The sequence below is a fragment of the Strongylocentrotus purpuratus genome, unplaced genomic scaffold, assembly GCF_000002235.5.
Source record: "Strongylocentrotus purpuratus isolate Spur 01 unplaced genomic scaffold, Spur_5.0 spur5_contig_844, whole genome shotgun sequence".
In the NCBI taxonomy this organism is placed as follows: domain Eukaryota; kingdom Metazoa; phylum Echinodermata; class Echinoidea; order Camarodonta; family Strongylocentrotidae; genus Strongylocentrotus; species Strongylocentrotus purpuratus.
The window spans coordinates 2,017,602-2,041,764 of NW_022145551.1; the positions used below are offsets into that span (position 1 = coordinate 2,017,602).

At 37.7% G+C, this 24,163-nt stretch overlaps 1 protein-coding gene across 1 annotated transcript in view; it reads left to right on the top strand.

The window, feature by feature from the left end:
• LOC575145 (GTP-binding protein Rit1-like) overlaps positions 1–23,709 on the top strand; it is a 35,155-nt gene extending 11,446 nt beyond the window's left edge. Inside the window, exons 3-4 of the mRNA XM_030990535.1 lie at positions 21,812–21,888; positions 22,561–23,709. Coding sequence (XP_030846395.1) covers positions 21,812–21,888; positions 22,561–22,992 — 509 coding nt within the window. The 3' untranslated portion in view covers positions 22,993–23,709. The remainder of the gene's footprint in view (positions 1–21,811; positions 21,889–22,560) is intronic.
• The last annotated feature ends 454 nt before the right edge of the window (positions 23,710–24,163 follow it).

Below are 24,163 nucleotides of genomic sequence, written 5' to 3' on the forward strand. Positions count from 1 at the left end.
TCTTTGAGGAACATTCTGCCCGAAAAAAACGTTGAAAATATAAATCGACTAATACAGCACCCTCTAAAGAGGTAAACTGATATTTTGACAAATCGAGTGCTTTGTTTGTTATGGTTTCATGTTGCCTGAGAGACGCACATTTTTCTCCTCAGCGTTGGAGGGGTCTCGATCGTTTTGGAAAAAAACAAATAGCTATCATTTATTCTAGTGAATTAAAGCAATAACTGTTTCACATGATGTCGGTATGTCATGTATGTTGTCACTTTTTTAATAGCTCGTTTGTTTTTCACCTCTGGGCCCTCTGTTCATCTCTCTTGTTCGCATTTTTCTCTCATTATCTCTCTCATTCTTCTCCCTTTCTTCTCTTTCTGTTTCTTAATTTTCTCTTCCTTCTCCTTCTCCTTCTCCTCCTCCTCCTCCTCCTCCACCTCTACCTCCGTCTTCTTCTTCTTCTTCTTTTTCTTCTTCTTCTTCTTCTTCTTCTTCTTCTTCTTCTTCTTCTTCTTCTTCTTCTTTTTCTTCTTCTTTTTCTTCTTTTTTCTTCTTCTTCTTCTTCTTCATCATCATCATCATCATCATCATCATCATCGTCGTCATCATTATCACCAACTTATTATTATCAGTCCTGTATTAGGCTGTATATCGTTTTGAGGGATGACTTTTTTTCCATTGATGCCAAAAACGACAATGTGATTGACAAAGTATGGCAAATAATGTCGCCGATTAATAGTTCAGGATGTCCATAAACGGCTATAAAAGCCTTTAAGAACTGTCATCTACGCATGGCATTGATAAATCACCTCCCTATTTATATCGCAAAATAAACGAGCATCTGAACGTGTTCGGTGAATGTGTTCGGTGAAAGTTATGTTTAGAACGTTGCCGTCTTAAGGATGTCCATCGAAGGAACATCGCTTGTTAGGAGCCAGAAAATTCAGAATACTAATAGTCTTTAGTTTGAAATGACTTGGCCATTTAGATAAATCACCTCCCTATTTTAGCGAAACATGAATGAGCACCCAAACATGTTCGGCGAATGTTATATTTAGAATCGTTTTATGGATGTCCATCGAAGGAGCCACGATTGTGTTTCATCGACCCTGCTTGATATATGAGCTCTTGTATTTGTACATACATTTGAACTGATTGAAGATCCTCCTTTGGTGAACCCATCATTTACGATGCAGTCAGACGGCCTGAAGATAAATTATCTAGTGATCAATCGTTACTTGGTGATCTTTACTTCGTTCGTTTTCTTGTAAATGTGCTATTTTCTTCTTTATCCCGTTATGGTTATTTAAATCACCACTTTCAGCATTACTTTGTAGGGTAACACTCTAACATACCGATGTGCATCGTGACAGATAAACATAATGTTGCTCTTCTACTTCTAATAACAATAATTCAGCTTCTTGGATACAAATTGCCTTCCTTTAAAGGCATCGTTTAACAATCTTAAATCTAAGATACATTGCACTACTTATTATCAGTGTCTGTGATATGGTGTAATATTGAAGCCCTAACGAAATTGCGCTTCAAAATGATCATGAAGTGCCTCAAAAAGGTAAAAAATCTATGAGTGACCGGTTTTACCATACTCGTTTTCCCCAATAGACTGTAGTTTTATAATAAGCCGTAAGCAACAAAAAAAAAAAAAAAAAAATGAAATTGAGATTTCAATATCTTGATAATCAAACTGGCGATCGGCTTGTAAAAGTCATGGGATTCCTGACTGACCTACCTAAAGGTTTATAATTATGATTGCAACATGACCTAAATCCAGGATTTTGTTTCAAAATCTGAGGCTAAAGGTTTATAATTATGATTGCAACATGACCTAAATCCAGGATTTTGTTTCAAAATCTGAGGCAAAGATACTTAGTCGCTTTAATGACGGTATGCCATATAGTTTCTCCCAGTACCAATTAGTCTATCCGCTTGTCCATGGCTCTGTAATGGATAAAGGATCATCCTCCCGCAGGCTTTGGAGTTAATCTCTCAAGTTAAGCGGTAAAATTTCAAAGAGGAGAAGTCATCGTTTCCCTATATTGCTAGTTTGAAGGCACAAACCCCTATCGGTCATTGTCGATAGCAGTGTCTGCACTGCGAGACTATGCTGACATCATACTGCCTCTACAGGCTCTTTACTTTACTTGCTCCATCGGAGCCTGACAAAACTAGGTTCTACTAGGCTTTAATAATAATCGTGGCACATTGTCAAATTCGAGTCTGTGCTTGCATATTAGTATCTTGCCGTTTGTTGGAACGTAATGCATGCATTAGTTTAAAAACCACTGTCTGTTAATAACATTATCATAATTGAATTGCGTTCCTTTAATTTACTCTAATGATAAGGATCGTTATTGTATTATTTCATTTGGAAAAGGACATTAAGAAAGTAGTTTGGCACTAAGTATGTAGTAACAAGATGGTTTGATTAGGTTAGAATAATCTTATTATCGCTATCATTTCATTTTCAACATGGTTCGTAACTTCATTCTATGTAGCCTCGAACACGCGACAGTCACGGACAATTTTCTATTCATGATTTTGACTGATACGTCTGGGTTCTTCTGTGAAAACGATCCGCTGCTGTCTCTATATTAAGAACATATACATCATAATGTATCTAACCGTAAATTGCACTCGTCTGCGACGCTATGATCGTAACACTTGCGAAGGGTGCAGGCAATGGCTACGTTTACACGGGACTATTTTAGTTTTAAAACTTTGACTTTGAGAAACCTCAGAGTGTTAAACGACGATCTACTAACAGTAACAAAGAATCATACGGGACACCCGGCCCGCGAATTTTTTTTCCTACGAACTTTGAGCTCGCGAGGGGAACCTGCGCATGCGCACTCGCGAAGGAAACCAGCGCATGCGCACGTGGAATCCGGTAGGGTGGCTAATAGGGTGATAGTAATTATACAAATCATTCTTTTGTCAACTCATCGCTAGCTCAATCGGTATTAAGACAGCGTGATACCAATAGAACGTTGGAGTTGACGTGAGGGTTCAAATCTCAATTTATTTATTTTTTGCTTTTATAATAGTGAGGCAAAGCAATAAATAATCAAAGTCCAATTGTTTGTGACCTCTTTGCATGCGTCAAGTATAACAGTTCGTATGTGCGCATGCGCCAGGCATAAAAGTTCGTAGGAAAATTGTTTTCGCACCCCCCCCCCCCCCCCCCCCCCCCACTCTGAGAACAGACGGACCCCATGCGTGTTACCAAAATGTCCGGCAAAGGGGTACTTTTCGTGCGACAAAGTGCGGCCCGAGAATTGTAAAAAAAAGGGGTGTTTTAACTTTTCACCCGGAGATTTCTTTAAAAAGGGGATGTTTTTTTCTTTTTTTCTCTCATCTCCTGAGAAATTATTCCGAATTTAGGGGGGTACATTGAGCATTTTTCATGAATTAGGGGGGTCTCCAAGGCAGGAAAAGCCCGCGAAAGGGGGGTTCGGAAATGTTGGCAGTCCTCAGATAGGGGGTGCTTTCAAAAAGAGGGAACAAGCATTATGCGTACCCTAAATAACACTGAGTGGGGGTTTTAACGAGGGTTTAGAGTTTTAAACTACAAGCCAGTCTAGCTGTTGATGTGTACCTATACCTACACGCTGGCGTAACCTCTTGGTACTTAGTAGGATTCTTCCAAAAGACGCCGTAAAGGTGTTTAACCCTCATCCCTGCTCCAACTCGTGTAATCTATTTACCCATCATAGCTCCTTCAACATGTACAATATATTACCTCGAAGTCTAAAACCAAAATCTAAACTTAGTGTGTGAACATATCTAATACGACGTCGGCCTGCAATGGTTCTTTTCCATTCTCGTAAATAAGCTCGAGATCGAAAAAGCAAGTCGCCTCTTTTTTGGCGCCGCTGAAGACAGGCGAACATAATTATGACTCGAAGGCAGTGCGTATCGGCTGTATCAGTGTATGTATGGATGCAAAGCCATATTAAATTTGACAGAGTGACAGTTATCGTATAATATATTTATAGATGTAAGTCAACTCATGCTGACCGACTTTGTACTCGTCTGTGGGTATAAAGGCATTAGGATGCGACATTTATCAGGTTAGACCAAGCTAGCTTTATGACATTTCGGTTTTAGTTTCACCGAGGGGCTTAGAAAAGAGCAAGAACCTTTCACTTCGCCTGTTTGCGTATGAGTGCATGTGGATTGATGCGCTGAATATGCAATTGAATGCTATCATTATACAGCCAAAGGACTGATGCAAGTATTATTTAAATCTTGAAGTCGCAAAGAAATGGGTTTATACAGCATTTGAGAGATTCGTAACATAATGGAGAAACCATTTATCTAGGTAATTTTTTGGACAACTTCTTTTTAAGTTTTCAGGCGTCCTTTCAAGTATTTATTTCTTCTGTCTCTGTTTGTCTTTCTTTCTCCGTAACCATGGTAATTCTACGTTGTTTTCCCCATCAATATAAGCTGAGCTGATACACTCGAGTGAAAATCTATCTTTTTCTTTGTTGTTATATTGTGTATGTCGTTATGTTTAATTTGGGATATTTCGAATTAAACTTGACAGAAAATCAATCAATTTTGGAGACAGAAAATTGATTAAGAGCACTGGAGATTTACATCACGTCCTTCATGTATATCACGGGCTAAGCGGGTATAATGAATGCATGCACAGCCGTAACCCCCCCCCCCCCCCCCACCCCGAGAATGTTGAAATACAAATATTCGGGCAACCGTCACCTCATATTTGGGCAGCGAGATTCCTGAATATCCTGTGTATTTGAGAACTAAATAATCGGGCCGTAAGAAAGCGCCCCTCATTTAAGACATTTAAACATGTTTAAAGTTGGGGTCACCACCCCCCCCCCCCCGCCACCGCCTTTCCCTTAGCGAAATCACAGTGCCCGCAAGCCTGTGGATGCATAGGGAATACCTTTCAACTAAAATAATTTCAAATAATGCATTGATCATTAAGCCACCATCATCCTTCGCCCCTCCATTTGCGTTTGCCGTATGAACAAACAATATTGTTCCCTCTCCACTTAAGCTTTATTTGGGCGCTGCAAATGTGATTTCTGATTGCTATTGAAATTGCCATTTATGCAATTAAGAATGCCAGGCCCATATACAGTGGATTACGTTGCTCGAGTTTGTCATTATCTACCAATTACCCCTGAAAACGAACCCTCCGTTACTCTTAACGCTCTATAAAATAAAAAATTACAAACCCACCTCCCTTTCGTCAATGTTATTTGACTATTAAGATAATGACCAAAACGCCCAATGATACATCGAAGCAAAACCTGAGTTTATATTATGGATGGTTGATAAAACGGGGAGGAGGAGGGGGTGGGGAGGGGTGGGAGGGGGAGGGTGACTTAGCAGACTTTGCAGATTAGTCCAAAAACACCACATAGGATAGAGATGTGTCTCTATTGACTAATATGATTATGGTCAGAATGATACAATTTGATGGAGAAAGAAAAAAAACTCAATAAAAATAAAATATAAGGTAAAGAGAATTTTTAAAAGATAAGTTGGACAATTTTGTTTCAATTTGATGTTTGATGACGGGGAAGTTCTGTTGAACAGAAAACTAGCGATCTGTTCAGAATATACCAAATGTAACAAAAATAGAGGCAGGAAAGGGGTAATAATTCTGGATGTTTCCATAATTATGTAATTGTTCTCTTTCGAATCGTCTTTGTGTATAAGTCATAACAAAGCATTATAGTCCCTTTATCAATCTATATTACCTTGATTTCCTTATACTTCCTATGCTCATTACTCAGCAAGTATACATTTCCTACCAAAATTGTATGGCAAATGACATTTATTTGTAATCTTGAACATTCCGTGTATTACTTTTGTTTGGTTTTGTGAGAATTCATTTTCTTTCTTTTTAAACCAGAACTCAAGTTTATCTTTAACCTCATTTTGTGATTTTTGTTTGTTTGCCAGAAGCTTGTTAAAATGGCACATTTGCTGCCGGAGGATGTGAGAATGGTCACATGTCCTGGTGGGGGTAAACATGGTAATTAGCACGGCAGCGCAGCACGCTTGTACATAATGAGCTGATTATAATAGACAACCCTGGTTTGGGATGATGCGAGGTTGTTTACATGGCATATTCACCTCCCACAGTGACACTAATGAGGATTTTCGTATAGCGTGAATAAAAAAAAAAAATGTCCAATCTGTTTTCGCAACGTTTCCGGGTTGATTTCAGACTGTATGCACCGTGACGCTGCGAGAGACTTTGATTATTTTCTATTGAGAATATAGTTGAATCTTAAAGGTATAACACCAAAGATTTTGTTACCTTGATGATTAATCAATATTCCTGCCGGCTACAAACGCATGTCTATATCTTTTTTTCTCAATGTCATCGTTTGACTAGAACTCAACATTTATCTTACTTTCGTCAAAGCATAATCTCTCCAACAATCCACTGATTTCTCTAATAATTTTTGGTCTATATTGATCAAACCTTTTTTGTACGTTTTTTTCTTCTCGTTTTTTTATTTTAAAAAGATATAAACAGATAGCAATAACACATATACAAACAACAGTTTGAAACAAGTACACATAACACTACACGTATACTAATGTCCATCAGAAACAATTTCCGTTAAATAAGTATAATAATCAGCATTGGCAAGTCTGACACTTTTTTAACTCTGATTCTACATTATGTTGTTTTGTTTTTTGTTCTGTTCTTTTGATCTTTAATCTTGTTTCTTTTTTCCTGTATGTGTGTGTTTTAGGGGTAGGCTTTCATATAATGAATCCCTCCTTTCTGCCTATCCCAAGTCTCATGAATTGCCATTGTTATTTGCTGTCACTATCTTGTTTTTTTATCATGCCATTCTGTATTTGTATGTTTTAAATGTTTGTATGAAGAGCGTTGAATAGCCTTTGAATTGAATTGAATTTATATTTAGAGTGAAGAGCCATCAGAGGCAAGGACCTCCATAAGAGCTTTAAATAATCTCTCAATTTAGAACTTTAAGCCATCTGCGCGAGGACAGGTGACTGAAAATAGTGTGCGTGCTGCGGTGTGCGTTATCGACGGGCCGAGCGTGGGTGTGCGTGCCGCGGTGTGCGTTATCGACGGGCCGAGCTTGTGTGTGCATGTTTGGTGCGGCCTGTGTTTATTTGACAGACTGTTTGTTGTGAAGTAAGCATGCAAGAACAATTTCCCTTTCATAACATCGATTTTAAGTTGTCGTAGTCGATTGAGTAATGCTGTGAAAGGGGGAGGCTTTCTAAAAATACTTGGCATTGACTTGCAGACGAAGTAAATTCAAGATGTGTTTCCCCAGGCGGGTTTTCCAGATAAATCTGGTTTTCCGGTAAAATCTGGAATAGTTTACCTTTTGCTTTTCAAGATGCTAAATCTATCGGTGTCTTTAAACATAATTATTTACAAGGACAAATCTTTCTTTCTCTCTCTCTCTTTCCTTCTTTACTTTCTACCAATTTCCTTATATCTTTTCTCCTCTTCTAATCTTTTTGGTGATATTTTAATGCCTTTTATTAAAGTGAGTTGATGCTTTTTCGCTGTTAATTTCAAGTATTACATTGTCGTTTTTTTTTTTTTTTTTTGGTTGATTTGTACTACTTTTAATGCGTATTATTCTTATATATAGTGTTATACTGTTCTTACCCTTACTTGTGAGCTTTGGTGATATTCATTATTTATATTTCCGTGTACTACATTTTTATTCTGTTCAGGACCATGATGTAAAACAGATTTTGTATCTACAGTGTATATCTGATTCATGTGACCCTGAATAAATATATTTCACAAAAAAAATATTTAAAACAAAATTGTCGGTGTTTATCAAATACGAACTTTCTATGTAGTTTCAAACACGTAACTTTCAACTATTTACTGCTCGTAATATGGTGCCATCTGCCTTGTTAACAATGCTTTCGCTAGAAGCGTTATGGGAATATACTCATTGCCTGTATTTGACCTGTGTTTTGGGTAAGGTAGTGGGCAGACATTGGGGGGGGGGGGATTAATGACTTGCCTCAAAATCAGCAAATAGGATAAGTGATAAAGTACTCACATTTTAGTAGATTAAAACAAGAATTTCAAAGAAGCGAAGGTTTCTGGGACCTACTATATACCGCAAACAAATTTCTGCCAGGAAGTGAGTCTACTGCATACGAAAAGGGTGTTGTTGTTTTATCTGATAATTGTAACAAATTTGCTTCATTTTGCTGTCTCTATTATAATACTGTGTGGTGCGAAGGGTAGACATTAATCTACTTAACAAAGAAATATGATACGAAGTACAGAGCCACTTTAACGCAAAGCTAGGATTCCAGCCCCCGTGGGCAATGGCAAGCATGCCGATGACATTGAGGTAGTGAATGTTTAAGTTCACATAGTAATGTCAAAACTCTCAACTTGAACTTGTAGGACCGGGAACATTCGGGTAATTCAATCTCTCCGAGTGGGAACGGTATATTGCAAGCACGCCCTGGCAGCCCCGGGCACTCGGCTCGATTTCCCGCTGTGTGAGACGGAAGACCCGATAGGGAACGTAACATGACGACTTGTTTGTGAGCCGGCGCCGCTCTCTAATATCCTACACTCTCACTGCTTATTGGTCTTATTAACCTAAACTAGTAATTACAGGCTTGTGTTCCTGTAGGCCAACGCTGCATCGTGAAATATTAATAAGGATTAATCACAATTAAAATGGAAAGATCTAATTGGGTCCGATCGCATGAAGCGGATTAAAGGGGGAAGTCCACCCTGATATTGCTTTAATAGAAGCAGAAAAATGATAAAAACAAGTCCGGAAAAGTTTGAGATAATACCGATTAGAAATTGAAGTTGCGCTCAATCAAACACAAATTGGAAACTATGTAACGTATACACTTTTGAAATGGCTGCCGGATAAAAAAATATATGATTCTGGGGGACAATTTTTATATGTATAGCAAGCTTATAAACTCAGCTTTCATATGACACCAAAAGGTCCGAAAATAATTCATGCTTGGGTGAGCACTGCTCACTTTTGTAAAGGGTATGAAAATTAGGTTGCGCAGGAATTAGCCTTCCAATTTGTGAGAGGTAAATCCTTTGGAGCTTACGGAATTGAGGATGATATGACCAATTTATGATCAATTGTGATGAGTTTGGGTTTGCTGAGTGAAATTTGTGGTTTATGGGATTAACATTTTATGCATGAGTGAACAGGAATTGCATTTATTATTACCGTATAGCAATGTAACTTTCCATGGTAGACTCAGTGGAGTTTTCATGGGAGTCAGGACGGGGTGATGGTACATGGTGCAGGGGAGGTGAAATGTAGGGTAGGACTTTGTTTGGTAGATGGGATATGGGTCAAGAGAACATGTATGCCCCCCCCCCCTCTCTCTCTCTCTCTCTCTCTCTCTCTGCCTGGGTGTGCTTGTGTATATCTTGACAATCCATTACATTCAGCTATCAATCACTTAATGAACACTGAACGGTATCAGTCAATCAGTCAATCAATTAATCAATCAAGCATTCAATCACCAATCAGTATTTCAATCAATTTAATCATTCAATCATAATTAATCAATAACTCAGTCAATCACTCAATCTATCAACCAACCAATCTATCAACCAACCAACCGGTCATTTTAGCACTTGAGTTTCTGTAAATGGTAAATGGGTAACCTTAAGAATAAGTAGCCAACATCCGTGATATTCCTCTTTTCAACAAACCGTATTTGAATAATCAACTTACAATAATTTTACATAGTTGAAATAGTTGAAATATTTATTGGTTACTGAATCATCATAGGTTATAACAATAATGTGACAATGTCTTTACATGAGTATAAAACATAAGTTGAATTACATTTCCACATTCAGTAAATCATAGATACATACGCTCGAAGAGGTGATGATACAGAAGGGCTACAGCCTAAGCGTGACAGCTTGATACGCTTGCAGCCCAGAAACATTTAAAATCATAACGATTGTAAAGTAAAGTAAATTACAGAACATAATTGGGGGAAAATAACAAAAAATAAACAGTGACTTGCAACCCCCCCAAAAAATGGGATAGAGGGTGCATGGGAGGGGGATTTTCCTGCTATATCAAGGAAATGCTGACAAACATATATGATATCATGTGTTAATTTAAGAGATTTGTCAATATTTGCTCAATAAAATTGATTTCACACTTTTCTTGAAAGTATATACTGACTTCAAGTTACGGATGTCAACGGACAGTGAGTTCCAAATATCCGGACCAGAATGTCTTATAGATTTCATAGCCATTGTTGTTTTAGGATTACATAAATGGTATTTATTTGATTGTCTGGTTGGGTATGTATGAATATTTCTATTCAAACAAAACATTGGTGAGAAGTGGGAAGGTAGGGAATCATTATGTAGACGGAACATGAACAGTGCTTTTTGTAAAAAGTTAATATCAGTTACTTTCAGAGTTTTTAACCTCGCGAATAGGGGATCAGTGTGATCGCGATATCCAGCATTGGTACACACACGAATCGCTTTCTTTTGTAAAAGTAGCATTTTATCAGTATATACTTTTGAGTCTGCCCACAGTATATTGCAATAAGACATGTAAGGAAGAATCAAGGAATTGTATAGCATATATAGAATATTCAAAGGCACATAATCCCCATCTGGTTATTAAGGAAATCAATGAGATGTTCAACTAATCTTACAATAACTGAAATGTGGGGTAAATGTTTTTATTCAAAGTCACAGATGTAAAAAATAACAGTTTGTAAGATGGAAATTACAACATGTACCATCACCCCATCCTGACTCCCATGAACACACCACTGAGTATACCAGGGAAAGTTAGAATGCTACAATAAAAAATGAAATTCCTGTTAACTCATGCTTAAAATTTTGGTTTTATAAACCATGTAATTCACTCAGCAAATCATGAATGTATCATATCACCCTCGATTTTGTAAGCACCAAAGGATTTACCTCTCACAAATTGGAAGGCTAATTCCTGCGCAACCTAATTTTCATACCCTTTACAAAAGTGAGCAGTGCTCACCCAAGCATGAATTATTTTCGAACCTTTTGGTGTCATATGAAAGCTGAGTTTATGAGCTTTCCATACATTTAAAAATTGTCCCCCAGAATCATATATTTTTTTATTCGGCAGCCATATCAAAAGTGTATAGTTTTTTTGGGGACGCACTGTACATCAAATTTCTTAATTTTTCATTTTTGTTTCGTAATTAATGACAGAATACATGTAGATGGGTTTCCATAAGTGGGTTGTTTAGAAATATGCTTGCAATAGCTTTATTTAGGGTGTATGTATGTTTGAAAAGTCTTGAAGGAAAAATTATTATCTCCGATTTTTTTTTTAGTACAGAGCAAATGGGAGGGGGGCTCGCCAGATTTGTTACAGAGCTGCCACTCTTTTCTATCTTTAATCAGAATTCGATCCAACTTTCAATGACCTCTTATTTTGTTTCTGCTCCTGTTAAAACCAACTTGATATCAGGATGGACTTTTCCTTTAATATCGACTAATCATAAATACGAACGAAAAGATCAAAGTGGGTCCGTTCGCATAAAACGGTTTTAACCCAATATACCTCGTCATTAGCTTTTACGTCGCACCACGCGCGAAGCACTATGCATGTACCATTTTGCCTATAATGAAATAAATATTAAATACAAGATAGAATATTTTAGGGGCCTAATCATCATTGTTTCATTTCAAGGGATAACAAGTGGGGGGAGGGGGGGGGGGTCGTTACCCTCTATAAGGTTGCATTTGTTCACGATTTCCTCGTACAGAATACGTAGACCTTTTTATTGCCATAATTTATAAACATATATAAAATCGAGAAATGGCATTCAGCTCATAAATAATGAACACAAAAATATATCAAAATGTATGTTTTTTAAACACACCATGCATATTTGATGTTTTTTGTTTCATTTTTGCTTTGTTCAGTTTTGTTTTGTTTTGTTCGGGTGTAGTGCAACTAGAGGGTTCTACATGTTTGATTCATCATCCCTCTCACCTCACACAACACACGATTACTCAAAACAGCAAAACATTATCGAAAAACAGCTAAGATTTATCCATAACTGAGGTGGTTTTATTGAATCTCCCATTCCGCCAGTTATCTAATTCTCGTGCGTATAATTAACATACATGAATATGTATAAGGTTCGATAACAGTGTTCTTCAAAAGCATCCGCTAAGCTTTCCAGCTATCCTGGGGGCCGTTTCTCGAAACCGTCGTTAGTCCAACTTCTTATAGACATCCCATTGAAACGTGTGTTATAGAATTAACACACGTTTCAATGGGATGTCCACGAAGTTAGACTAAACACGGTTTTGAGAAACTGCCCCCTGAATTGCTAGATGATCGTTTGAGCCACTGAGGTTTCATTTGATAGTCGACGCTCTAGGCACGGATCAAGTTTATCCTCCCCGGGTACTAAAATGGGGAGAAAAAATATCAATAATTGGAAACGAGACTATAACTCCCCAATACAGAAATCTGTTTGTTACTCAGATGCATCTGTATTTGGCAATTATTAATACCCACGTGATTTAACCATTTGTTTTTAATAATAATAATAATAATAATAATATTCTGCTTTTGTTTAGCGCTTAATACATCAATGATGTCTCTAAAAACTTTACAAATATATCAGTACCCCGGTTACCGAGTTCAGGCCTGTCTTACTCTTAAAAAGTAAATATTCACTCCTGAATTCACTCCTATAAGTAAATATACACTTCTGAATTCACTCCTAAAAGCAACTATTCACTCCTGAATTCACTCCTAAAAGTAAATATTCACTCCTGAATTCACTCTTAAAAGTAAATATTCACTCCTGAATTCACTCCTAAAAGTAAATATTCACTACTGAATTCACTCCTAAAAGTAAATATTCACTCCTGAATTTACTCCTAATAGTAAATATACACTCCTGAATTCACTCCTAAAAGTAAGTATTCACTCCTGAATTCACTCTTAAAAATAAATATTCACTCCTGAATTCACTCTCAAAAGTAAATATTCACTCGTTAATTCATTCCTAAAAGTAAATATTCACTCCTGAATTCACTCCTATAAGTAAATATTCACTCCTGAATTCACTCTCAAAAGTAAATATTCACTCGTTAATTCACTCCTAAAAGTAAATATTCACTCCTGAATTCACTCCTAAAAGTAAATATTCACTCCTGAATTCACTCCTATAAGTAAATATTCACTCCTGAATTCATTCTCAAAAGTAAATATTCACTCGTTAATTCACTCCTAAAAGTAAATATTCACTCCTGAATTCACTCCTAAAAGTAAATATTCGCTCCTGAAATCACTCTCAAAAGTAAATATTTGCTCCTGAATTCACTCCTAAAAGTAAATATTCACTCCTGAATTTACTCCTAATAGTAAATATTCACTCCTTAATTCACTCCTAAAAGTAAATACTCACTCCTGAATTCACTCCTAATAGTAAATATTTACTACTGAATTCACTCCTAAAAGTAAATATACACTCCTGAATTCACTCCTACAAGTAAGTATTCACTCCTGAATTCACTCTTAAAAATAAATATTCACTCCTGAATTCACTCTCAAAAGTAAATATTCACTCGTTAATTCATTCCTAAAAGTAAATATTCACTCCTTAATTCACTCCTAAAAGTAAATACTCACTCCTGAATTCACTCTTAAAAGTAAATATTCATTACTGAATTCACCCCTAAAAGTAAATATTCAATCCTGAATGCACTCCTAAAAGTAAATATTCACTCTTGAATTCACTCCTAACAGTAAATTTTCACTCCTAAATTCACTCCTATAAGTAAATATTCACCCCTGAATAATAAACGCCTATAAACCAAAACAACAACAGCAACAAAATTGTCATGTTCGTTGGGATCATAGTGCAGCCATCGAATATTGAAGGATAGTTGTTTTGAAATGAGGCAGCGCAGCCCATCCTATGTTTGGAACTAGATAACCCTATCAGCGAGCAGGCCCGTAACTACATCTACCTAGAACAAAATGTCACTGATGCGAGTCAGATATCAAAAGAAGGATTAAAAGTGCACGAAATACATTCCTGGCTATGAAAGACTAATTTTAAGCAAGAAATGTGAAAATTGAACTATTAAACATGTGCAATGAGATTTATAATGTTTTATGTCTGTTCTGTTCTATTGTAGGGAGTAGAAACAAGAAAACGTTAATATGTTGTCTTTCATAATCTTCCTGTTTTAGTATCTTAATCTACAAACCTTATAATTTGAATATAGAATATTTTCTTGTTGTCTTTGTTGATCCATCTTTGTTAACATAACCTTTCCTATTTCCAAGACATTCTCCATGAAAAATATTGCGGCAAGTCCGGTATTTTTTGCTTTTCTTTATTTCACCTGTTCAGCACTCCATCTTACTATCCTCATATTCATATACCGAATTTGCCCTTGGCTAAAATATATGTGAAGGCCACCTTTTATTTTCAAAACGTGGAAATAAAGAGATTTTGACACAGAATCTCTGTTTAAATCGTTACCCGCAGAATCGGATTTCGCTACCTCAGAATTATGGTACGCCTGGTGTGCATTTGTCGTGTATCCTATTCTCGGCTTGTTTTCTGTTTTTGCTCACGACATTTTTTCGTCGGTGTCCCCTTTCTTGCCGCTGGTAAAATATTTGTCGCATAGCGTCAAGAAGTTTGAAAGTCTATCCGTCACCGTTGTCACTTTTTATTATGTTTTTAACGCTAGCGCCTCGGGTCCTCCAGCAAGCTATAATAACAGTGAATGTACATGATTCTTTCAAGAAACTTGTCAAGTCGTATTAAAGTATCCAACTTTCGGCTCTCGCTGCCACTTCTGGGTATCGATTAAGTGTTTGAGAAGTTTCATTCGCATGGTTTGTACTTGCTGGTATGTTCCTCTATCGCATGCACGTCATGCACTATTCAAAATTATTTTGATTTAGGATTTGTTACAACTCCATCGTTAAGAAATGCTTTAAAATTGCTCGGGAGATGTGAGGGGCGGGGAAATAACACTTCAATCCTTTCCTTTTGTCACCAGCGATGCTTTATACACACATCCAGTGAATTATTCATCTCCTTCTCCTTCCTCTTCATCTTCTTCTTCTTCTCCTTCTTCTTTTCTTCTTCTTCTTCTTTTTCTTAGTCTTCTTCTTTTTAGTAGTATTAGCATCATTGTTATTATTAGTATTGATATCGTATTCTCTAACCCCTCTTCCTATCTTTCACCCCATCTTTATTTGTTCTCTCTATCAATGTCTCTCTCTCGCTCTCTCTTTCTTTCTTTCTCTTTATTCTCACTTCCCTTTTCTCTTTAATATTCTGTCGTAAAACAAAAATGTTCTCTCTCCATTCATTTATTTATCTATCTATTCTGTTTATTTATCTCCTGTCTGTGTCTTCTCCGTCTTTCCCCCCTTTTCTCCCCTTCTTTGACACCATTCGATCCCTTCAAATTACACTCCATCGCGTATGCCCAACATCGCACGTCGCGAGAATCATGAGTTTTTCTAGAGTCGCCCAATTAGGAAAATGTGACACATTGGATTTCGTTTTTCGTCGCTTCCAAAATGAAAGCGAGTACGACCATGTTTATCTAGCGAGTGGAAGATATCTCGGTCAAGCTAATTTGATGTCTCGATTATTCAACAGGGGCAGGGTGTCGCGGCAAACAGTTCGTGTAGTTATACCCTTGATTTAACTCCATTTTTACCTCAGGCATATTTAAAGGGATGGATTCCTTCTTATGAAATGAAACTGTAGACAGCCGAGAATGTTTTAGAGCTTTAGACACCCTAGCCCCCCGATGCTGAAATGCACGAGGAAAACCTCCTGATATAGAAAGTATCGACAAGTCTGCTTTACAGCCAGCATGCACTATGCAACCCCCTTCTCTCTGTCTGTCTCTCTGTCTCTCTCTGTCTCTCTCTGTCTATCTCTCTCCCTCTCTCTATCTCTCTCTCTCCCTCTCTTTCCCACTCCTATCTGTGTGTGTGTGGGGGGGGGGGCACAAACACGTACACCCTCTATTTCTACTTTTGTAAAAAGTGTGCATCCCCTTCTCTTTATATACAGTCTAATATAAATCTACCCTTTGTCAATCTGTCGCAAATGAGCTATGCAATAACACATGGCTTTTCGTTTACATTATTAACGTTTGCTTATGAATTTATATTGTTAAGATAACCATTTCATATTTCTATCATTTTCTTTTTTAAATTATCCTGATTCTACATAAGATTTAAATCTGGAATCTCTACACGAGTCCCTACACGAAAACATACAAATGATCATAAAAATATTCCAAGGTCTACCTTGCTCTTCCCACGTACGACCTTTCTTTAAAGACCGTCAATACTACTGGGCCAGAAGGGATTAGACCACACAGCGAGGTCACTGACAGGTGGCTATCTCATCAACTCAGTTCTCAACTAACATAAGAAAAAGAGGATCAGGGGGGCCAACAAGCACCGATTGGGGAAGTTTTCTATATAGAGGGAGCAAGTAGCTACAAGTAGGACAGTGGGACTTTAACATCTTACCAAGATAACATTGATGGATTTGCTAAGGAAACCATGTCATTGGATCTAGTTTACTCTCTCTTGTCTGCGATGCCTTAGTGGCTCGAGGCAACCACTTTGCCAAAGCCATTTTTCACTTGAAACGTGAAACGGGCGCTTCCGACTTGTAGCGCATCGGTCACTGTCGGGTCCGGTTGAGAGCTACGAACTAAAGAGGTCCTTCATGGCAGCTTCATGTTTCTTTTCATCAGTTTTGAGAATAAGGAATTGCGGAATCCATGGAATGGCATCATGACAATTGACGAGATTTTCGGAAACATGTTTGGTCCTTCATTAGCCAAAAAAAACAACAAGAAAAGAGTGAAAGAGAGAGAAAAAAATTCCGCTTTCAAACTCGTTTTTTTTTAATGGAAACTTGTCATCATGTTATAATGCGTCTTGTTGATACTAACAAAAGAAAGCAAAAGAATACACACAAAAAAAGTGTGCCTCTAAAATAATTGTAATTTTTTAAAAATCAGGAACGAAAATGCAAACGCGTGATGAATAATTCTGTTATGTTGCTCTGTGATTGGTCAAGGCACGGGGAAGGCTATTGTGTGTATCATATTTCGAACAAAACTGTTAAAGGAGATAATCACCCCCCCCCCCCCCTCCCCTCCCACCTTCCCTGTTATTTTACTTTCTAGAACAGCGCCTTGTTATTCCCTCTGATTGACACGAATCGTTTCTCCCATCATCCTCAAGAGGGTTTACTTGGAACAAGTACCCTGTCCTCAATCATACAAAGTTGTTTACCATCTTCCCAACTCCGCTACTCCGTGCTGTCAGGTCCTGTTTACTCAGAATTGATTTACTGAGTCTATGTGATGACTCGTAATTGCAAATGCATACACAAACTCACTCTCTTTTCCTCACTCACGCTCCTCCTTCTTAGGGTGCGTTTATGCTTAATTTTGAAGGCAGAATGAGCGATTTGAAACGCTCATCGTAAACGCTCATCGTAAACGCTCATCGTATTCGTAGTTCCACGGTGTACTGTGTATGCTCACTTCTCTGGCTCCTCCAAGCATGATTCTGGCTCTGCAGCTGGATTCGCAAACCTGCACTGCGAATGCTACGTTGACAAATGATTGTGCGTTTATGCTTCCCCAGAATCGCAGATCCAAAATGCATCTTTTTGTGAGTTTACGATCGGCGATTATGATCGCCGTTTTTCGGTGATTCTACACAAATGAGAAAGGACGCAACCGTGTTTTGAACTAAACACGTAACAAAAGCCTCATTCTGGCCAGAAAAAGTTGAGCATTAACATACCCTTACACACGCGCACACTTTCTTGGTCATGGATAGAAACAGGATGTATGAGGGCGTTATTACATTTGTAGCATTAGAGGTATCTCCTCTGCAGCCCATAAAGTTGGAATGATGTCGTTTATCTCATTTTATAAAGTGATTGTGAGACTTTGTTTATTCTTGATGGATAAGGTTGATGTCTTCTCAGAACTATATTAATCAATCTAATGAGTCATAGAGATTGATCAATTAGGTTCCGGGAAGATATGAACGTTATCTCTCAGGAGTAAATCATATTATGACAACCATTTCCGAAAAAGAGGAGAGAAATATTATCAACTTTATGGGCAACATTGTAAACCAGAGTTTGGCCAACTTCGTTTTCAATTGGACGCACTGGGGCGCATAAATCATATTGTTTGGTTTTGTATTTGCCAAACAAAGCAGCATTCGCCATATAAGGCTAAAAAAAAAAAAAAAACATGTTTAGCGTCCTGCCTTTTTGAAAAATAGGGAGGAGGAGGCCCCCCCCCCTTTCCCCCCCCCCCTTCAAAATGGCCGCTAGGTACATTTTCCCTGACAGTCGAGCTAATTGTCAAGATGGCCGCCGGGATTTTTTTTAAAATCAGAAATTGATCATTATTTTTTGAGCAGCATTTTTTTCATGTTTTAGGTCATTGAAGAAAATAAAGGAAGCGGACGGGGACGCTAAACATGTACATTTTGTTAATGGTCTAGCTGATGGCTTTGTTTAATTGCTAGATGAGAGAGATCGTTATGCCACCGGAAGTTGCTCCTGAAAGTTCGCTCATTTCATTGGAGCTTCAAACAACTCCCGCCCATGGAGAAAATTGTGCATCCGCATTCTTACCAAAGACTGCACACGCTTTCGCGTATCGCAACTATCTCTCTACACACGCTATGCTTCATTATAGTGTAGACATGTTTTACAACCGCTATTTCATAATCTTCGGCATATAAACAGCAACGTCTGTTTACTTTGAAAATCAAATAAGCGAATACTCCGGTTGCATAGCAAGTTGATTTATGTAAATTCTTTGAATTGAGTCGTACAAATATTCCAAGCTGTTGCGGAAATTCAATTATCTCATTCTTCAGAATCCGTTGCATATAACCAAATATTCAATTTACTGCCTGAGATATTCGGAGAAGTTTAAATCGGTCAATTCGTACTACATCTTCACGTACGTTTAAATGAATATCATATTTTTGTTACGCTGATTGGAGAAAATTAAATGTATGATGTCCGAACGTCTTTCATTCGTCCTTCATTACGCTTGGTGGGTTTCTTTCTTCAAATCAGCATTATTATGTTGTCTTCAGAACCCGTTGCATATAACCAAATATTTAATTTACTGCCATGAGATATTCGGAGAAAATTTTATCCGTTTAATTCGTACTACATCTTCACGTGAATTGAATAAATATCATATTTTTGTCACGATGACCAGAGAAAATTAAATGTATGATTTCCGAACGTCTTTCATTTCATCCTTCATTACGCTTGGTGGGTTTCTTTCTTCAAACCTTCATTATTTTTGTTTCTTCATTAATATGTATTTGTTTTGTAATGTCTTGTCCCTAGTTTTCCAACTACCCTTTTCCCCGTAAGCTCCTATTTTAATCCTGTGCAAAATCTACTTTTCTTTGTATTCTATATCGAACTAGGTCTCTTGTAAAACAGTCTTGGCCTATTTCGGGCTGAAGGCTCATTTCATTACTTCTTTGTAAAAGAAACCTCTCCTGAACATAAAAAATGCTGAGGACGGTTAAGAGGATGGCTTGTCTATATTTTAATGCTAATTAGTCTGAATGCTTGTTTGGGAGAGGCGTCGAGTTCTCTAGTAATGTCATTTAAGGGAATATTAACGCCCATATAAGTCCGCTTTGATTAAAGCGGGAAAATGAGAGCGATAGATCAGTGAAAAGCTATGGGAAATCAGAGAAAAAGAAATGGTTAGACGGTTTTGGTTTTGTAAAACTTGTAATCGATCAACCACAAACTTGCAACTCTTTTACAGATAAATTTAATCTACTATTACAACAACAAATATATTGATATTTTCTTAGATTATATTATGTCAATAACATTAATTTACATGATTCATTTTACCTATTAACATTGAAACAAATAACCTGGAATATTTGCGTACAGAGCAAGTGGGAGAGGTACTCGAGTGATACGCCATGAAATTTGCGTTTGATTGATAACAGCTTTAGAAATTATTTTGCCTTTCTTTATCGAATTTTCTCAAAATATACGCTCATCTTTTTCTCTCAAATCGCCAACATAATCCCAGGTTGGACTTCACCTTTAAAGGTAAAGACCAGTATTGGCAACGCCCCAATTTCAAAAAATGAAATGGAAGCTCTCATTACCAATCATGTGAAAGAATATGTTTTAACTAATACATGAAGATAAAAAATTTGCCGGGAAACCGCCTACTAATTCATATATTTGGTAAACTTATTTCTCTCATGGTCTGGTGAGAGAGATAGGGTAGTCCCATATACATCTTTCTGTGTATAGTGCTTGTAACTTTACGAAGAATGGGCCAAATTTCTTATCATTTTGATGATTCCAGAACCTTGCAGATGCTAGATGCTAGATGATCAACCTTTTCTGATCGATTCCACAACGTTTCTTTCACAATGCAATCGCATGACCATTACTGGTCTTTACCTTTAATAAGTGGCTATTAGAACTGCACAGGAATGTACAGAATGATGTATAATGGAAAAATTAGAACACCCTTTTTGTTAAAATGATACAGTTAATACACCATATATAGTAAGAAAGGGCCCTGTACCTCTTAGAAAATGATATTCATTCGTAACAAACATTACTGAAACCCTGCTTCATTCATGTATTCATCACTTAACATTGGTCTTCTGTTATATCTAAAAATGTATTTCGTTAGATCGGAAAAAGCGTTACGATATATCGCAATGGTGTTGCTACATGTCCATATCTACCCTAGATCGTATTTACTCTCAACCGTCAGGTTTCAGAAACTTGAGTCTGGTAAAAGCTGTCTACATAATATACGAATCATCGATTCTAACTTGAACACCGTACTCGTCTATCGACTTCAACGGCAGCGGGCGGAGTGTAGATGAGTGGTTTACGACGTGAAAAGATGTTGGGGCTCGCACAATGCACACTTTTGGAGCGCCATGCCAGCGCGCAAGCGTGCATATGTGATCATATCTCCCTAAATTAAATGTGTCTGTTTCAGTTTTGTCATGATTTAAAACTGGTATTAGAATAATATAAATGATGTTAATATTCAATCGAAGCAAATGATAATAATGGAATTTACTTGATGAGAAAATGAACCCACCAATAATTGAAACACTGCTCATGAAGTTAGATTTGTGTTCCTGCTTTTTTTCTAAAGTGATTTTGAGAATATAATTTATTATTGATTGATAAATAATTGATAATAATACTAATGGGTTCTTGTATAGCGCTCATATCCGTCACACTTGACACTCCTGACTCTCCCGAATCTAAAGAATCATAGTTCTTAATCAAATAAGTTCTAATAAATTTCCTTCAATAATAAACCATTATTGCCAGTTACCCCCAGATACCACACTCATTTCATGATAATCATCCCAACTTTCATGGGAAACACTTTATCTCACCATATGACTTTGTGACTCTCTGTATTTCTAGTGTTATCTTTTCTGCTTTATATCATGTCATCACGTAAAAGGGTATACTCCACCTAAGAGATGGTAGCGTGTTTATGATGCCCGAGTTGAAAAGTTGTTTGTTTGTTTCCTTCCTTGTTATTGCTACTATTAATATATTCCCATTGTCAGGATTATAATAAGGGCATATTATCTAGTAAAGACATTCGTTTAGTAACAACTATATATGTCGGTTGGTTATCTATCTTTTCTCTCTTTTTTTATATTCGCAGAATCAGTGTACTCCCAACCTACGAGGATAGATGATCAAAGTATAACACTTCACGTGTTGGATACGGCTGGTGACTTCGTAAGTACATGTGAAAAGCTTCGCAGTGACTGCATCACTTTTATGGCATTTAGACAATCAGGCTGGCAAAAAAGACGACACTGAATTCTAGCCTTTGCCATAAAATGATTTTGATCGAGCACTATATAGTCTATAATCATACAAATGCCTCGTGTAATGAATATGTCTACATTAAAGTTAATATGATACGTGATTTCGTGGCTGAAACAAGTATTGCGCTTTTTTATCATTTCAAATCTTTGAAATCTTGCTGAAAATCACAAACGACTACAAAAAACTTGACAAAGATAAAATAGGACCACACAAACATTTGGCATTCTTTCTTTGTCCCATTATAGTTGATGACGTGTGGCATATATTTAATAAGGGCAGAATTCTCATCAGTAAACTTACATGTAATTAATTTCCCTTCATCTTAATTGGAGGTATGGATCAATAAAAGTTTGATGAAGCATGTCGCCTCTAGAAAGAGGTATATATCTATATATATATATATATATATATATATATATATATATATATATATATGTTGAAGCAGTACGTATGTTTAATTGCAATATGTACATTAGGCCTATATCAATGGGTTGAGATGCGTCACATGACTTAGCCGACTAAGGACGTCCAAGGAGATTAATTGGTTTCGAACTTTCCCCTCTGTTTCTATATTTTCAGGATTTCGAAAGCCAGACTCGGGTGGAGCAGATGCGTAGTACAGATGCCTTCGTGCTCGTATTTTCGGTCACCGATAGATCCAGCTTCATCTACCTCCATAAACTAAAACGGTTCATCTTTAAATCCCGTCGTGACCTCGACAAGGTCCCCACCTTGATCCTCGGAAACAAGGCCGACCTCTGCCACCTTCGCAAGATCACAAAGCAAGAGGGCGCACAACTGGCAAAGGATTATGGGAGCACGTACTGCGAAATGAGCGCGAGCGAAGGGTATGTGCCCATCGTCGACGCATTCCACGATCTCTATCGGGAGTTCTACCGGGCGGAGAAGCGGGCCAAGGTGCGGAAGATTACCTCCAGGTTGCAGCTGCGACAAACCATCAAGAATTTTACGGACAGGCATCTATATCGATCAAGAACAAATACGTTATAGTCGTTGATAAACAGTTCATGCTGAGATGAACGATGGATGTATTGAGTCATGGATCAATATGCGGCAAGTTTTTGGACAGTGTTCGAGAAGGCTAACAACAGACTTGCAATATTTCAAATTTTGCGAGAACTTAAAGGAGCGACTCCTCGCATCGAGATCAAGAAAAAGCGGCTTGCGATCCGCGCGTAATGTGCTTGCATGAGCGCGGTCTTTTAGATTAAATCATGGAACTCTTAAAGTGGCTGTAGCATGACGAGAAAATGGGTCTTTCCCATATGGCCTGACTCGAGCCAATCGGGTATAATACGACTACGGACGACGTGACCGCAGTAGGCCTACGTGCGTAAACACGTGCGTGCAACATACGCGAAACCGAAGCGTGATGAGAACTTCGGTCTGTTTTGCGAACGCTAGCGCGCGCTCACCCAGTGTATCAAGTCCATTCGTTTACGTGCAGTAAACCAGTATTTGCCAAGCTACAGCCCCTTTAATAGCTCCCTCCCAAGTGCAATCTCCATGGGAGGGATATATCTATTTAGGGCACCAAACAAGATTGACCAATCAGTAACCATTACCAGTACCGTAGCTATTTCTCTCAACCAGCTATGCATGCATATAGGGGCAGAGCAGTCCATACTTAAAGGCCCGAATTCACAAAGGAGGTTTGTCGACAAACCTCCTTTTGTTTCGCCAAACCTCCTTTAGTTCTTTACAAACCAGGTTTGTAAAAAACGCATAAAAACGCGTCATATGACGTACGAAAACCAAGGTTTGTCGACAAACCTCCTTTGTGAATTCGGGCCAGAGAGTTTAGCCAACAAAATTGGTGCCACAATCTCACCACATGGCGTATAACATTTCTTTAAAGCAGTATTCACCGTATTGTTGGCCAAACTCTCCCTTTGGACGTTGTGTTGTCGGCGTGATATCGGTCTTGTCGGTGTGACTGAGGTTTCCGTTACACTTTCTTTACTTCCTTCACGTACTCGTCACTTTTACAAATCCACTTATTTTCTGTAAATCATAAATTGATCGTATAATCAGAAAATATAATATGCAGTGTCTCGCACACGAATCACGTACGCAAAAAATAGTAACTGTAAGAAAATCAATTTAGTCATTTTCTGCACAATCGTTTACTAGATTATTTTCACTTGTTGAATATTAACTC